The sequence below is a fragment of the Hippocampus guttulatus genome, chromosome 5 (assembly GCF_054856545.1).
Source record: "Hippocampus guttulatus isolate MCC_2025c chromosome 5, RoL_Hgut_1.0, whole genome shotgun sequence".
In the NCBI taxonomy this organism is placed as follows: Eukaryota; Metazoa; Chordata; class Actinopteri; order Syngnathiformes; family Syngnathidae; genus Hippocampus; species Hippocampus guttulatus.
This window is the reverse complement of record NC_141265.1, coordinates 9826625-9844469: the sequence shown is the minus strand read 5'-3', so window position 1 is coordinate 9844469 and position 17845 is coordinate 9826625. Positions and strand designations below refer to the sequence as shown.

The 17845-nt window shown below is 41.6% G+C and overlaps 2 protein-coding genes across 3 annotated transcripts in view; both read right to left on the bottom strand.

Annotated features, from left to right (window-relative positions):
- dtx1 (deltex 1, E3 ubiquitin ligase) overlaps positions 1-10154 on the bottom strand; it is a 33150-nt gene extending 22996 nt beyond the window's left edge. Inside the window, exons 1-2 of the mRNA XM_086111427.1 lie at positions 9733-10154; positions 8815-9366 (exon numbers count right to left, since the gene is read on the bottom strand). Coding sequence (XP_085967553.1) covers positions 8815-9073 — 259 coding nt within the window. The 5' untranslated portion in view covers positions 9074-9366; positions 9733-10154. The remainder of the gene's footprint in view (positions 1-8814; positions 9367-9732) is intronic.
- A 2201-nt stretch (positions 10155-12355) lies between these two features.
- Positions 12356-17614, bottom strand: slc20a1a (solute carrier family 20 member 1a). Of its 2 annotated transcripts, none has more exons than XM_086112246.1 (11): positions 17503-17614; positions 16035-16589; positions 15782-15922; positions 15569-15654; positions 15233-15329; positions 14502-14621; positions 14214-14414; positions 13625-14087; positions 13339-13524; positions 13167-13251; positions 12356-13072 (listed from the first exon to the last, which is right to left on the bottom strand). In XM_086112246.1, exons 2-11 carry the CDS (start codon positions 16384-16386, stop codon positions 12917-12919), a joined length of 1887 nt encoding a protein of 628 aa, XP_085968372.1. In that variant the 5' UTR covers positions 16387-16589; positions 17503-17614; the 3' UTR covers positions 12356-12916. The 2 variants fall into 2 exon arrangements, with proteins under 2 accessions (XP_085968372.1, XP_085968373.1); XM_086112247.1 differs by having other exon boundaries at positions 16035-16185; positions 17503-17592.
- Positions 17615-17845: the final 231 nt, after the last annotated feature.

Here is a 17845-nt window from a genome sequence, read left to right as displayed (position 1 = left end):
ATTGGTAGAAAAGGAGGCTTGACTACATCCTCGGGTCTTTCAACTCATACACCCCGGTCTGCGTCTTGTGGGACAAGTCTGCTTTCTGTCCCCAGAGTTACAGCTAAAGAAGAGAGGCAGCGTTTACGCCTTATGCATCACATATCTGGAATAAAATTCAAGATTTGCAGGACCTCTCTGTTCTTAATTCAAACCAAGACTTGAAGACCTGCTGCCTTTTATTAAATCAAATTCAAACACACTTTGACTGGTCCCTTTTGTCACGTCTGATTTATCTTTTTTTTTTTAGCTGATTTAAAAATGTTCTCCCTCCGTAAAGTATTCGTTTATGGTTAATTTGTTATGTAGTTTTATTTAATTCAAGATTTTGATTATATTGCAGTTTCGCTTTTAGATTTATTGTATGACTTTTTGAAGCCCTTGAAATTGCCTTGCCTCAGAAATGTGCTGTACAACAAAAAAAACCTTCAACCGAGCCAAAGGAGCAGAGCAGTTAGATGCAATGTATCCACAGGTATTGGTGTAAAACAATAAGTACAAAAATAATTGGCAGTTGTTTCCAAACTCCATCAGTACAGCTAAGAATTTGTGGATTTCGTGACTGTCCTTGCCACTCACTGACTCACCGTGTGTGGGTATTACAACAAGGGACATGCACATGTGTTGGGTCTACCCGTGTATGCATGAATGCTAAAAAAAAAAAATAAAAAAAAAGAGAGTGGCAAGTGTCGAGGAGATAAGCGCGGCTGAATGCGCATCTCTTGCACATTTGAGTTGCACAGCATCATGAGTGCTCTACACCTCATTATGCTATTGCTTCGTCAGGGGAGAGAGAAACAAACACTTGCAGTCCAATAGAATCCACAGGTCGACACCGTTAGAGCAAAACAGGTTTCTTGTTTGCAGTGTGGCATCACGTTGATAAAACATACAGATAAGTCCAGCAAAACCTTCCTACGCACATGAGCGAAAAATTGGCACAATGATTGATTTCTACACACTCAACCTTATGTGAAACTGACAATTAAAAATGTACATATTGCCTCATCCCCGTGTTTCAATGAGGCTTTATTTTTCTCAGACAATACAATATTTGTCTCAGACAACAGCCAATTGATGACGAAAGAGTTTTGTAATTCTTAAATCAGTTCAGTTTGAAAGCAGCATTGCAAAGCATAGAACAAACAAAAGTAGACAATAATTATGAATATTTATACAATGGGGAGGCGATGGTGGGACTCTTCCGGCAAAGTAAAAAAAAAATTATAATTTAAATTCACATTCCAAATGTAACACCTACGTACGTATGTGCAATGCTCAGATCATCGCAAACACATGGACTAAAACAACAAGATTGCAAGAAAATTGCAAATATAAATAGTATCAATTGACCTCCTCTGAAGAGAAATGTTACATTATTTAACGGTTCTGTAGATCTACATTTTCAAATCACGCTTATAATTTAATGGCTCATGCACAAAAAAAAAACCCTCAGCAAGATACATTTGGCCCTTTGAAATGCTAATTCTGCATTGGTTACACTCTTTTGAATCATGGTAACGCCAAGAAAGAAAGAGACCACAGGATGAGGTGAGCTACACTAGCTTACTTTTCAAGATTTTCTATTGGGCTTTTTGGTGTGGAAAGTACCGTATCTTTTTTTTTTTAGAATAAATTGAGTGCCACAATTTCTCAAACATCCATCAGTCATCCATTTTCCAATCCGCTTATCCTCACATGGGTTGCGGGCGTCCTGGAGCATATCCCAGCTGTCTTTGGGCAGGAGGCAGGGTTCACCCCAAACTGGCTGACAGCCAATCGCAGGGCGGACTTTGACGAACAAACATTCGCACTCACACTCACACCTGGGGACAATTTCGAGTGTTCGATTAACCTGCCACGCATGTTTTTGGAATGTGGGAGGAAACCGGAGTACCTGGAGAAACCACGGTCAAAAATTTAATTATCTGCATAGTAATTGGATAGAGTGAGATTTCCAGTAAATAATCAAAATATAAGGCAGTTTGCTGAAACACCACTAGCCAATTAAAATTTCAGCACTAATAATTCCATTCCATTGCTTAATGCGTTATGAGCCAACAATGTGGCACAGTTCACACTGACTGTCATATGCTTTCTAGCGAGTGTGAAATGCCCACTGCGAGAGCTCACACTGGGACAATGACACTTTCTCAAAAGCACCTTGGGCTTTAATTTTGGATCCAACAATTTCTCATGCTGCCACAGCACAGTCATGGCCTAAGAGTGCAAAGAAATAGCAAAATAGAATGTGACTGTGAATGTGCTTTTGGTTCTCGACAAGTGATGGCAGCCCGAGTTGCATCAGTGTGGTTTTGGTTAAATGACGCTTTGTGTAAACATGAGACTACACGTTTCTGTTGACCAACATTTACTGTGTGTGTATATACAGTATATATATACATATATACAGTATATATATATATGTATACACACACGTCACCCCATGAACATTTGCTTTCTAGAGAATATAGCCGATACTCTGAAAAGCATTACATTAATTCTGAATGTTTTCTGAATCAAGCCTTTGCTGTTGTAAAGCCGGAGAACATGAAACACTGAAATTCACAGCCAATGTAAACGGATGCAGAAATTGTGTCACTAAATGCCATACAGGGCGGCCCGGTAGTCGAGTGGTTAGCACGGTGACTTCACAGTGCAGAGATACCGGGTTCAATTGCAGCTCCGGCCTCCCTGTGTGGAGTTTGCATGTTCTCCCCGGGCCTGCGTGGGTTTTCTCCCGGTCCTCCGGTTTCCTCCCACATTCCAAAAACATGCATGGCAGGCTGACTGAACACTCAAAATTGTCCCTAGGTGTGAGTGTGGCCGGAAATGCTTGTTTGTTTCTGTTTGGCTCCAGAACCCCCCGCGACCCTAGTGAGGATCAAGCGGTTTGGAAAATGAATGAATGAATAAATGCCATACAGATGTGGATGGAAAGGACAAAAAGGACAACGACCCCAACTTTTAGGTCATGCATCCCCAATTTAAGGTTAGTAGCAGTAGACTGATTTTAAACCATCCTTAAGAACCGATATGAGGCATATAAAACTATGTATGGATAGATATGAATCTGATCTGACTTTATTTTTGACATGAGGTACCTCAGTCATTTGTTTCAAATTGGGTCTAATACAGAAAAGACGTTTTTAAATTTCCTACCTCAGCAATCCCAGTCAAATATCAGAGATCTATTTGATAAAACTTTTCATTGTTTCCTAGGAAAGTGTTTATCCGGTTTCCTTCCAATATTTGGAACACTAAGCTGTTGAAATGAGCCCATTTTAAAAAGATGCTTGCAAGGGGTAGCTTAACAGCAGGCAAACGTGCACAGCTTGACAGCGTCATTATGTCTCCCTCCTCCTGGACTGTCACTTTCGATCAGGAAAACGCTCCACTTCGCACTCTGTTCCTCTTCTCACCTAGTCCACGTCCTGTTGACATCCAAATAGAATCCAGCCAGTTGGGCTACAATGACTTTGGCATTGCCTTGGCCCGGTGTCACTTAAATTCTGCTAAAAGCCGTGTCTTCGGTGCAGTGCACAACAACTAGTATACCTCTACTAGATTAACCAACAGTCAACATTTTTAAATATACTACCAAGGATCATTCTCCCCCGCCCCCACCCCCTCTCCTCCCATCCTCCTTACCCAATGTAGAGGAGCATCATGTTTTGCTCAATTTTCTGTCACATGGTGCTGATACATGCAGCACCTAACCTTCCACCCACAGACAGCCAAAGTTGTTCCCATGAACATTTACCCCATACACAGTAATATGAAAAGTATTACAAAATACACCACCGCCTTCTTCAAATATCAGCAGCACTGTACTGAATGTACACTGGAGGTTTTGAACAAGAACATTCTCAGCAAAACACAGCACACATGGGAACATGATGAGACGATGTCTTGGGCACATCACCATCACCGGAAGTGCTGTTACCAGGCTACGGATTGATTTTTTTTTTTTTTAACTATTAGCAATACATCACAATACATTTCTTGCTCTCTCTCTTAGAGCCTTTGCAGAATGCTCAATCGTATGAAAGGACACAAAGCATTGTTTCCTATCTGAATTTTTCGAAGGAAGATTGGACAAAAAGCGAATGGCTAAATTTGGGTTTCGAATGGTCTATTTCCAGCAGTATAAACGTAACAAAAGCAATATGAGCTCCAGTTTTATAAGCCAGGGTGATGTACTTAAAATAAATGGTTGCTCCTGATGCATCACGCTCCAAATACTGGCTAGCAGACAAACAATAATCTAAAACTCTGCAACAACAACGCATGTTTAATAATCACAGTACATGAAGTCAGGCAAGGGACCCAACCACACTGCCGTTTATTGTATATGCAGTATTTTGCTTCAATCACACACATCACTCATGCTCATGAAAAAGCTTAAGTGGGCATTCAGTCAACGAAAGCTTAGTCACATGCGCCAATTGTTCAAGCACACACCTCGTTATCACAGCTAAGTGTTTCAAAGTCAGTGTATGTATGCCTCTTGCCTTTTGCTTATCTTCTCGGTTTTATAACTCTCTTTCTGCATAATTGGGAAATCCTCTCCCTAAGTATTGTTTAGGGAGACTGCCAGCTGCAAAGAGGTACTTGACGTGGAAGCACAAGCTGCATATTTTTTCCAAGCAAGATTTATAAACATGAGTGAGTGTGTGTGAGGAGTGAAGATGCTCTTGTGCGTCCAAGTCGAATTGCACGGCGGTAGACACCAAATGTATCTCCTTCTCAAGGCTGTATCGGGATTACTTCAATAAACTACAACAGAACCAAAAACCAAATTCTCTGTGCATAAATCATAAAACATACTAAATCCAAGTAAAACCTCTGGAGAAAATCCTTCACCAAGAAAGGTACATCAACTGTTTATACAGTCATGTTTAAGAAGAAGAAAAAAAAACTCAAAAAGCCACTTGGGGGTGGGAGAGATCCAACTTTCATTTTGCCTTAATGACATCTAAAGACACCAAGTGTCCCGTCAATTCTCATTTCTACAAAAAAAGTACAAAAGTAAAAAAGACAAAAAGGATCAGACTTTGTCTTTTAAAATCATCATGATGTACTGTGATATGGCTTTTCATTTTGGAAGCAGCTAGCAAGCTATTTTTATGACAGCTCCAGCTGCCTATGCGCAGTGTCAGAATGCCCTTCTCAGGAAACCTTCCGTCACCCTGACCCTTCTGCCAGCACATAATTGCATCCGAGAGAGCCTTAAAACATCAGCACCTTTTTCCAGCGCCACCGTGACAACTTAGCAGTCGTTCCTGAGTGCAGACTGGCGTGTCTGTGTGTCACTTCTGCATCGCGGCATAAACAAAGTCAGAAAGCAAACGCAGTAACTGCAATGTGAAACAGAGGCCACAAGAGTGGGTACTTGATGGCTATGGCAGATAAGCTTGTGTGCTCTACAGGTGGGAGTGGGTGTCGTGAAAGGCGATCAGTCTACTCAAGTGTTTAGAGGTTCGAGCAGCCCTATAGGGAACAGAACAGATCGATTTTGCTTGGCTGTGAGCCAGAAGCTGCCTTCTGCCAGATATTCAACCACACGATGCATAAAACTAAGCTTCAACTGTCGTGTATATGAAGCACTGAGGGGATTCCCCCAAAGGCAAATCTTGTTCATAAGAAGCTGTACAGAGCGAACTGGGGAAAGTGTAGACCATATAATCTAGGAGATGCAATCGATTTATCATTTAGATAACTTTTATCATGAAAAATTGTCCAAATGCTCAAAACCTCAGATTCTCAACAGTAAATATTCAATTGCTGTTGTCCTCTCTGTCTTCAATAAAAAGAAAACATTTGCCTTTACTTTGGAAACCATGAACAGCCTATTTTCTGACATATTACAAACCAATTTTTTATTTTATTTTATTGCAGATAATTCCTAGAGAGAAGAGCGAGACCCTGCTACGACATCTGATGCAAATTTCCCTGGTGGTTGATTTAAAAACCACAGATGAGTAAGGAAAAGGGGAGTGGGGGAAACCAAAAAAAAAACAAAAAAAAAACACTTCAAGCACTTGCAGATGAAGCCAACTAACAACCATGAGGTTCCTCTACTATAAAACCATTTCTCCACTGGGACAGTGTCGGGAGCTCACCTACAGAGTCAAAAGGGTAGCGAACATTCAATACACTTTGAAACCAACACGCTTGAATCAATGGCTGCGGTCTGCAGTTCAACCATTTGTAAGACATGGGTGGCGTGTACACAATGAGAACAAAGAGGGAATGGGAGAAGGTGACCGGGCTGCTGTCTGTCAGAGATACATGTGACAGGTTTATATCAACCGTGGGGGAAGGTAACACACAACATCACAACAAGGAGCAATAAACGTCAGGCCCCGGTGTTGTGCTCCTCTCCGATAAATGACGCATTAGCTCATCTTGCAGCCAACACAGACACATGGCGCTTTTCGTGCCTACACCAGTCAGTAACCATGTCGACACTACACACAACCTGACATGGATGCGCCCTACCTTTCCAACAAAAAGCAAAAGCAAGGATTTAATACGAGAATATGTGCAACCCGAGGATAAATATTTCAAAGCTGTCAGAAGAGAATGGTAGCATGTCATCGTAAAGACTAAGTCTTATAGATTTTTTTGGTATTAGCAAGGGAGTTACACCATTCAATGTAATAGAGTGGAATTTATAGCATGAGCAAAAAAACATTAGTAGAACACACACACACACACACACACATCAGCTAAAGGTGTTCTAAAGTGATTTGGAGTCTTGTTTTGTGTGCCAGAATAATATATGGAGCCTCAAAAAGACACTTCGGTGCACCTCCACTAGCAAATAAAATATCCAACACAGGAGTATCAGCACTTTTCTTTCCAAATAAAAGTGATCAGTTTTGATTGACATCTCAAAGTTCTTTAAATATTTGATATCGTCTGTAGTGTAGAATTGTATTGTACCCCAGACACAGACAACTATCTTTGTCAAGACAAACTGATATATTTGCAGATGTGCTTAATGTTGCAGGAGAACACAAACAAATTAGTGTACATTTACATTATACAGATTGATGCAAATGCGGTCACCTTGGACGCACACGTTAGTCACTTTGTATCGCTCCTCGGATGTTATGTAATACCATTAAGTTATCTCAGAGAAAGTTCCTGTTTTTTTCTCCAGTTTGATAGGTCAGTTTCCTGTAATGACACTCACAGTACACCCCACAAAGTGGTCATGATAGGAACATGGTGGAAATATATTCCGAATGTAACTATCTTGGCTCAACAGCAAAATGAACTCGCGCGTATGTGCACTGGCTGGTGAGAATGTACAAAGGTTTCTAGGAATACAGCAAAAACCAAAACATCTGGCCACATTTAAAAGGGGCAACTATCATCTGTCAAATGACACAGACCCAAACAAAGACTGGTCTGACTGCTTTTGCTTTGAAGTGGCATGTGGTGAACTTTCATCGTGTGATATATGTTGAATCTGAAACTTCAGAGCAGTGGCTCCCTCCTAAATGGCATCCTCCACTCGCTTCCAAATGGAGTCACATTCCCCACATGAAAGGAACATGATAAAAAGCAGCGCAGTTCCAACAGTAATTGTGTATTTTAAATCCGATTCTTGCATCTACTTCAAACTCATCACATGGATCTGACATCTGGAGGGGAGACCTTTGCGCCGAGCTAAGGCCCCATTTACTTGATGATTGTGTCTCCCCACCGACACGGTGCCCTTCAGCAAGGTCACGGCATTCCAGCAACACTTTTGAATGAATAAATGATTGCGGCACCTTTTCATTTGGGCATCTCATGCCGTTTGGATGCTCCTAACGCAGAGGTCCCAAAGCAGGCGGGGACACTGACGACTCTCGTTCATTCCCTTGAACGTTACGTAAGACTTGTGTGGCACACACATCAAGGCCGAGTTTTAATCAGTCCCAAAGAGAGACCATGTGACATCATATGCAAAAGCAGCACGATTTCCCTAATTATAGATCCACATCATATTTAAACAACTGTGTATGGGCCACACTATCCTTGAGCAGGAAAAGTCAAAACGTACATAAAATGAGTAACTGTGAATTGTATCTGTTCAGTAGCCATGTATTATTCTATATCTGTGCTCTTTTAGTTTCGGTGATAGAATTCTTATGGCATACTTTCATTCTGTTTTCAATTTGCCTTTCTTCTTTTTACCCTCTTTCATTTGAGACCTGCCACGACATGGGGCTATGATTTTACTGAGCCACAAAGATATGAAAGCAATTGTTTTTCCGTTTGAGCACCAAGATATTCTTAAAAAGTAATAATACTGGACAGCAGTGCCTTACAAAAGAAGGATCGGTACGTCGATATTATGTGTCAACACTTGTTTTGGAGAAGCTCAAGCCTGTGGTAGCTGACTTTGGGCGAAGAGCAGAGTACGCCCTGTACTCAAACTCAAGACAAACATGTTGATACAAGACAACTATTATCATAATCATTCACACCTAAGGTCTTCCATAACCCAAACTAACATCTGTGTAAAAAACTGACAGCTCTGTAAAATGATCAGCTTCTCTGATTGTCTTATTTTGCTGGGAATATTTGAAGAAAATGAATACAGTCTTTCAAAATGTATTTGCAGGAAAAAGAATGTCATCTAAACATTCAAAATGGTCCAGTGTTTGATCTCTTCATTTTTTTTAAACAGAGCTTTATTTGTTTTTGAATGCTAGACAGAAAAGCCAACTGGATATTCCAAACATCCTTTTGTGAAAGTGACTCATCTCTTACCCGTGTCCTGTCGAAACTGATGCATTGATTGCAGGTCGATGATGTATGGAGATAGCTGGCCATCTACCTGTCCAAGAACTACGGTTCCTCGGGCATCACCCTTCAGGATGTTCTCAATATGGTGGCACACCGCTGCACTGTAGGGCCTCCAGCGCCCATGTTCGTTCATCCACTCCCAGACCACCACTCTGGCCAGATTCTGGGGAGGGTAGCCCAGCCCATTTGTGGGAAGCAGTAAGCCTGGACCAGGGCGAGCCATTGCCCCTTGCGGGTTAGACAGAGAACCACCTGTCAGTCAAATTTCACTCCGGAACCTTGTCATCAGCGCCACACTGGAACCAGCTTAGCTCAGCGACTTCAGTGGTCTGCTTTCAAGCAAGCAGCCTTGCAAGGTCCATGATCCTCTGCTGCTTTCCGTAGCAGGCTACCTATGGCTTGTTGCGGGCTCCTTGATCAACAGAACAGCAGCCTCCAGGGTCCGACGTGGCAGATGTTAATGAGGAGCTGCAGCAGTTGCTCTTCATGAGCAGATAGATGGGGAGGGGTGACTTGCTGTAAGATAACAGGAAGGTGCACTGTTAACAAATGCTGAGTTATGTATTTTTGAGACCCAGTTGTATCCATAGCATGTAACCACCGTGTCTACTTTAAGGACAACATTGTACAGTATTCCATACAGCGACTCCGTCTTCACTGTTTATGAGCTGCATGAAGGGGAAAAATATTGATGATCTTCAGGTTGGAGTGGGGTGACTGATGCGATCAAGAGCCTAGCAAAGAGAATATCATTTTGCCAAGACAATGTAATTAGATTTGTACAGAAAATGACTTTGGCTGAGACGATTCAGATACAATGCCGCATGTTGGGCTCATTTAACATGCACTGTCGTTACGTTGAATTCATAATGCCATACAGACCTGTAAGTTGCAGATGTGGTGCCTCACAGCTGTCAAGCAGCAGCTACATTTCACTGGCCCCGCTTTAAAAAAAATCACAAGGATAAAACGGGGGCGGTGGGCTAAGAGAACGAAAATATTCCAAGCAACGTGATGCTTCACAATACATTTGTTGATGTGAAAAATGTCAAAACGGTCTTCTACAACCGCTCACCGCAACAGCCGTCCAACATTAACGCAGAAAAAAAAAGGAGTCGTCGCTCCTTTCGTGTCGCTTGTTTGCGTTGCCAGTTTGCTGCCCCGCAGTCCTCGAGTGCCTCGTTGTGCCACTAAGTCAGCCGCGGGGACGCGAGAAGTCACCGTCCAAGCGCAGAAGTCCGGCTGACGTCACATTTTCCCAGCCTCAAACAATTACAACGTCGCTGCTCGAGCGCACCTGTATGTTGAGCGGTTGAAAATTTGGTCAAGCTCTGAATACCATATATATGATAAATCTGTTTCCGAAAATTTATTTCAGAATAAAAGCTTGAGAATTGACATGGACAAGGTGAGAAGAGGAACAGAGTGCGAAGTGGAGCGTTTTCCTGATCGAAAGTGACAGTCCAGGAGGAGGGAGACATAATGTGCGTGTTTGTACGCGCACGTGCATGCGTGCGTGTGCGCGTATGAAATCATATGATATTGTTTATTATACTGATTATTCCCAACGCATGAATAATGCATAAAGTATATGCATAACTACTGTATGTAATGAAAGTGAGGTCATTTTGAGCGACATGGAACATTCAATGTGATAAAATCTTGGCGCATCGACCTCGATTGCTGCTCCGGCCTCCCTGCGTGGAGTTTGCATGTTCTCCCCGTGCCTGCGTGGGTTTCTCTGGGTACTCCGATTTCCTCCTACATTCCAAAAACTTGTATGGCAGGCTTATTGAACAATCTAAATTGTCCCTAGGTGTGAGTGTGAGCGTGGATGGTTGTTCATCTCTGTGCGCCCTGCAATTGGCAGGCAACCGGTTCAGGGTGTCCCCCGCCTACTGCCCGAAGACAGCTGGGATAGGCTCCAGCATTCCCCGCGGCCATTGTGAGGATAAGCGGATCGGAAGATGGATGGATAAAATCTTGATTTTTCTTTCACTCAATATTTTACATCGTTTACAATCAAATACCAGCACATGGGCAATCGATTGCACATGATTAGGTATTGTGCATACACACGCCACGGAAAGTCCAGCGAAGCATTTTTTATTAAAAAAAAAATCTAATTCACCAGAATTAAACGACAAGGGTCTAATGATCAAAATTCTGAAAAGATGCTCGTGTTCACTGAACATTAATATAGGGTTAGTTTTCAAATGGGGTGGAGGCCTACTCAAAATGTGAATGGGAGAAACAGGACTGTTTTTTGGTTTATATTTTATATTTTAGATTAGATGAAATAAATCACACAACTATTATCATATACAGTATTGTGTTCGTGGGTAAAACATGCGCACTCTGGGTACGTGAAGGCACTTTAGTGGGTACGTTTGATTATACAGTATATTTAAAAAGTAGCTATATATATATATCTCTCTCTCTCCATCCATCCATTTTCCGAACCGCTTGATCCTCACTAGGGTCGCGGGGGGTGCTGGAGCCTATCCCAGCCATCTCCGGGCAGTAGGCGGGGGACACCCTGAATCAGTTGCCAGCCAATCGCAGGGCACACAGAGACGAACAACCATCCACGCCCACACTCACACCTAGGGACAATTTAGAGCGTCCAATCAGCCTGACATGCATGTTTTTGGAATGTGGGAGGAAACCGGAGTACCCAGAGAAACCCACGCAGGCACGGGGAGAACATGCAAACTCCACGCAGGGAGGCCGGAGCAGCAATCGAGGTCGATGCGCCAAGATTTTATCACATTGAATGTTCCATGTCGCTCAAAATGACCTCACTTTCATTATATTATATATAAAATATATAAAAATATATAAATATATAAATATATATTTATATATAAATATATATAAATAAACGAGCTTGATCACAGCTGTTACCTCCCTGCCTCTAAAAATGACACTCATCCTCAGTGAAGAAGTTCAAGTGTCTCACTGACTGCGACCAGTACTGGGTCAGTAAGCTGAGATTGATCACAGCTCACTCGTGACCCTAATGAGGAAAATGAAAATGGATGGACAAAAACCATGCCTACTTGGAAATACATTGAAAGCTATGATGGCCTGCAGGATTTCTTTTCCTTGTTACAGTAAGAAGCATGTTTCTACATGAGGATAATTTTTTTTTTTTTTAACTTTCACCATTGAATCAGGTCGTGTCAGCCCTTGAACACACTTTTACTCAGTGCACTAGCTTGTTGCCTGTTATTGCTGCAGTAGCACCATCTTGTGGTCGTATAATTAACAAAATAGCAGTCACATGTTTAATCATGGAACTCGGCGAGCGCTTACCTTCCAACATTTTTCGATCACATGATCAGTGTTAGCCGTTCTGCCGTTGTTGGGGGTCGAGATTGTGAAGATAAACTACTGTGTTTGGAAGTGAAATACGATTAGACCAATCCAAGTTGTGTGATGTCATGAGAAAACTAGCCTTTGTTTGGTTTGAAAATCAAGATAAACTGCTGAACATTCACTCTTTCATATGGATGTATATTTTATTTTCTTTACAGAAAATGCAGGAAACCTGTCCACATACATTGAGGATACTGTCTTCAGAATGTACTCAATCACTTGCTCAGTCTTTTTAATCTCCGTTGTAAAGTGTATGGGAGGACAAATACACAATAATGACAATTACATTGTAACATAATATTACACATACACGTTGGTTGTCATACAGTTCTACACCACTGCAATCTACCGTCAGCATAAAACAAATATAATTAGCTGAATATCTGTGTGACATTAAAACTTCAGCTCAATTTGATCTCGATATGTACACGAGTATCTCATAAAGGGTGTACAGTATGTACATCTTGCAATGTTTTGTCTTAATCATCTAAAATGTGTTTATTTCATTTTTTTAAATTTCATGTGTCGCGCAGACAGATGCAGCATAACATTTTTTAACTTCAGAATTACAGTCCATGACAATAATAACACATTTTATCACATAAAGTAAAATGTAAAAATTTTTTCATCAAGAACAATCGCTGGCTATCGATGGCATTTATAATGCATGGAGTGAAGATTCTGATCACAGAATGATGTGAATGAAGAGAGCCATGATGGCAGCACTAATGAGACCTGAGATAGGAACAGTGACAAACCAGGCAATAAATATGTTCCCGAACAAATGCCAGTCCACTGATTTCCTTGAGCGCAGCCATCCCACGGCAACCACGGATCCCACCTGCGATCATATCATTTGACAACTGGTAACTGAGCCAACATTTGATTTTAGGCATTCATTCAGCCACATAATTTTTTGTTTGCATTTTCATTACCTTGCAGTGTGTTGTACTGACAGGAAGCCCAACATTGGATGCCACAACAACTGTTAGGGCGGAAGCCAGCTCAATGCTGAAGCCACTAAAATAGAAGATGATACTGTATGTATACATGTTTCAACTATGTCACGTAATGATGAGTGTGAGGCAGCAGAGTACTATGTCATACCTAGACGGTGTTATGGGGGTAAGATCTTTGCCCATGGTCTGAATCACCCTGCGGCCCCATATCCAGAGTCCCATACAGATGCCTATTCCGCCATATAGAACTAGCCAGATAGGAGTCGGTTCATTGGATGCAACCGAGCCACTCTCATACAAAAGCCAGAGCGACACAAGTGGACCAATAGCATTGCTGGAGAAAAAAAAAATGTTGTGCATGATTTAGCAGCATCTTCAGTAATAGCTGTAAATCACTAAACTAGATATACTGTACTAACAATTCCCTGGATTACCTGACATCATTCCCACCATGTGCAAAAGAGCCAAAGCAAGCCGTTAGTATCTGAAGGAACTGAAAAAGGGAGGAAACAGCTGCTTGGTCGAGCTCCAGCTTATCTTCCTCGGGAGGTTGCTCCCAAGTGGACTCCTGTGTCACACTGGCAACCTCCACTGAATCTCCTCTGGCCACTGCTGAACTGTCGCTGCTGTAGCTGTCCACTCTGGACCACCTCCTCCCGTCATCATTGTCCTTTTTCTTAGGGTCTCCCTGAATGCCATAAATGGCCATGGTGTAGGAGGTGTAGCTGTTGTTTCTCCGAATGGGCTGCTCCTCTGTGTCACTGTCACCAAGGCAGTCACCGACCTTAGCCATGTGGAGCTTGTGCAGCAGGTCTTTGTAAAGACCCGAGTCTTTCTGGATCGCGTGCAATCGTCCACTGTGAGGGTCTGTGACCATCATGGGACCAACATTACTGTCTGTAAACATAAATCATATCATTTCATTTGAGAACATTCCTATGGGTCAACTTACATGTAATCGATTTGACAACTTAAAATGTGTCTAAAAATGTGAAATAATTCAGTCAATCCAATCTTTCTCACCATTACTAGCATCCATGTCTTTGGTCTCCATCTCTAGATCAGCCTCTTCGGAACCTCCAAGTTTAAAAGCAACATTGTGACTGTCTTTAGGAGGGCTCTGAGGTGGAGGGTGCTGCGGTATTGATATGTCCACCACTTGAGCATGGTCATTAGTGTTGTTCTCCATCAGAGGAGTCTCACAGGGAGCAGCACCTAATTTTTCTTCTCAAGAACCACATGAGAGGTCTTCAGCTGCATGTTCAAAAAGTGTGCAGTCCTTTGCGTTTTATTCATAAGATAAATACTCACGTTGTATTTTCCTCTCAAGGCGCGGGCAGACATTAAACCAAACGACCAATGCTGTGATGACTCCGCATCCTATCGAGACGCACAGTGTACCCCACCATGGCACCCTGTCAAATCCCAGCACTATGCAGAAAACGAGCATAAGGCACATGTCCATCTTTGCATCTTTTATTAATTCACAAACAATGCCCTCTGTTCCTAAAAATGACACAGGTTAAAAAGTATATTCTTTTGAATAGGTGAGAAAAGTGTGTTTTGTTTTGTTTTTTACAGAAGACATTTTTCGGTGGAAAAACATCCACAAAATTTGCCATTGAATTAAAACAATATGTACAGTATTAGAAAGAGAAAAAAAGTGCTATTGACAGTAAACCAGTAATGCATGTTCCAGCAAACTAGTGTAAAAAATTACGCCCCTCCGAGTTCAAAAGTAAATGATATCCTTGTTTTGTTTGTTTGGTGTTGTTACAGTCTACTGACAACAATATCAGTGAAAGTACAATCATCAAGAGGAGAAGAGACCTCTCCAAAAATATCAAATATTTTGATGCAATGACTAAAAGTAAGAATTTTGTGCAACACTCTCACAGATGATAAAGACTGCCTGCAGTGGACATGTGCACAGGCGTTAAGATAAGATTAGTGTAAAGAGGGCCACTCCTCTGTGACATAGCAATAATTACTGTATGGTTTCTTACATTCCACAATGATGTAAGTGCATTGGAGTCACTCACTTGGTGCTCCTGTGAACATGATTGAGAAGAGGTTGATTGCCACAGTAAATGCGTAGAACAGTGGAAGAGCTCGGAGGCCATTGGGGAGCGGGTCAGCCTGCGGCATTAAATAGGTGAAGACTTGATAAATATATTTCTGTGTCAAGATTCTTTGCTGTAAAGCATGACATACAGCACAAATGTCAAATCATTGCTGATTGCTGATTTCTCTACATTCTGAAACATTTGTCACTATAACAACAGTATTTTACTTTGCTGGGGAGATATATACCTGTATATACACATGCCTTACAACAAAACTGCTTTAAATGACAATGACTAAATAAAATACCTTACCTTATTAAGAATGAATTTGCGAACAAAGTAAAAAAGAACCCCTGACAAGATGCCAGACAGCACTGGTGACAGGAACCAGGAGGCCACTGCCCCCCGCAAAAAAACAAAACAAAAATGAACAGCAAAAACAACATATTCCTGAGATTTTAATAACATGTCCAATTCACACATTGCATATGGGTAGAAAAAAATATATACTGTATATATAATCACCTATACGGAGAAGCTCAACCCATTTGACCCCATGCTGACCTCTAGCTACCATGGAAAAACCTATCGTGGCTCCAACAATGCAGTGAGTTCCAGAAATGGGGAGCCTGAGGAATGATGCAGCCAATTGCCACACAGCAGAGCCTGTAAAAGCAGAACAAGGCCTGGATTTCAAGGGTGGGAAATGACGTCTCCGTTTCTTGATTCTAATTTCAGGTAAGCTCAAGTCATAAACTGCACTGGATTGAAGTCTTACCACACATTGCACTTATTGATCCCACCATGAGGACGTGTTCAGAGCCGTTGTACATCTCGACGTCAATGATGCCTTTTCGGATGGTCTCACTGACTTTGGCCCCCAGCAGGACCGAGCCCACTGTCTCAAAGATGGTGGCCAGGACACAGGCCTGTCGCAATGTCACCACCCCGGAGCCGACAGCCGTACCGAAGGAGTTGGCCACATCATTGGCCCCAACGGAAAAAGCCAGGACAAAGGCAATCACAAAGCCAAATATCAAGAGCCACAAGTAACCGGACATGTCCGACTGGGAGGCCAGAGCCACCGTGGTGGTGGCAACAGTGACGGCCACCAGTGTGGTTGAATCCATAATTGCCTTGCAAAGAAAATTTAAATCCTGAGTCAATTGAATGGAGTGGTGTGCGATGGCTGGTGTAAAAATATTAAAGTCAAGGAATCATGTACTACGATATAGGTATGTATGGCTTGTCTACAGGAGTCCAAACAAGATGAAAGGCTATCTGGAAGAAAGCAATGGCATCCATTGTGACAGCGAACCTGTGGTGAGGTGTGCTGCAAAAACAGAAGTGCATGGGTTACTCAACAAGAATGCAAGAGCCATAAATGGGTGTTTCTTACATTTACAATATTTTATCATGACCATAACATTGTACAAGTTTGATCATGACGACATTTTAATGTTACAGAGATGATTTAGAAATCGAGGGAAAAGGGAAGTTGTAGTTGATAAAGTAAAAGTATTTACTTTAAATTTAAAAGCATAACTGCAGTGTTATCTGTCTCAGCAGTTTTAGTGGTGGGTGGGGGAGCAGGGAGGCGGTTCATCCGGTCACGCTTCTGACTTCAGTAAGCATAACGCACTTTCATTCATGCCTAGAACAGCAGCAACAAGCCGAAAACCTCACATCAGGTGACATTTTCCTTGAAGATGTTTGAGAAACAGTAAACAGAAAAAAATGGTGTGTTGTATTTGATTTTGTCCATTTGTCAAGTGGCTGCACATAATAGAATCCATCATCTGGATTTAGATTCACTTTTAAGTAGATGCAGACTCTATTTTAAAAAAATGTATCTGGCTCCAGAGGATTTTATTTCATGCAACCACTGAATGAAATAAAATTGAATAAATTCAACACATCATTTTTTTTCAGTGTACTCTCATGTTGGAATTATACTGAATGGAGAAGGTTAGCTTTGTATCATTTCGTCTGTGACAGTTTTGTCATGACAGTTGTAGTGGAACTACACCAACACTGTTTCTGCTACAAAATAAAGTACCTGAGAGCTGTGAATAAGCGATTCTTTCAGAGTGCCAGAAGTAACCATCAAAATAAAAAGTACTGCTATTTTAATCTCATTAACTGTTCTTGCATAACACAGAATGAGTAACATGATGGCAAAACAAACAAACAAACAACAAAAAAAACACTTTTGACTTACATTTGAATAAAAAGCTTGTACTCACATTTGAACCAGGAGTGAAAGTTGGCTCTCTTGGTTGTGTGTCCCACAGTTAGGAGTAAACCAGATTCTACACCAGCAGTGGCTATGCTTGCACTGTAAGAAGTGGCCTGCCCGTCTCCAGTTTATATACTGAGCAGGTTGAGTGCACGCCTTTTTAATGTGGTCATGAGACTTATGCTGCCCAAAACTCTTTGCTTCTTTGTTCTCATGGTAAAAAATAATGACAGTGTTCTTCAAGGAGCATCTGCTGAAAAGATCGTGGAACCCAATTTGGTTTCCCATCAAATTCATTTATATAATTTACTCCAACATAATAAACATATACAAATAATAATAACACAGTA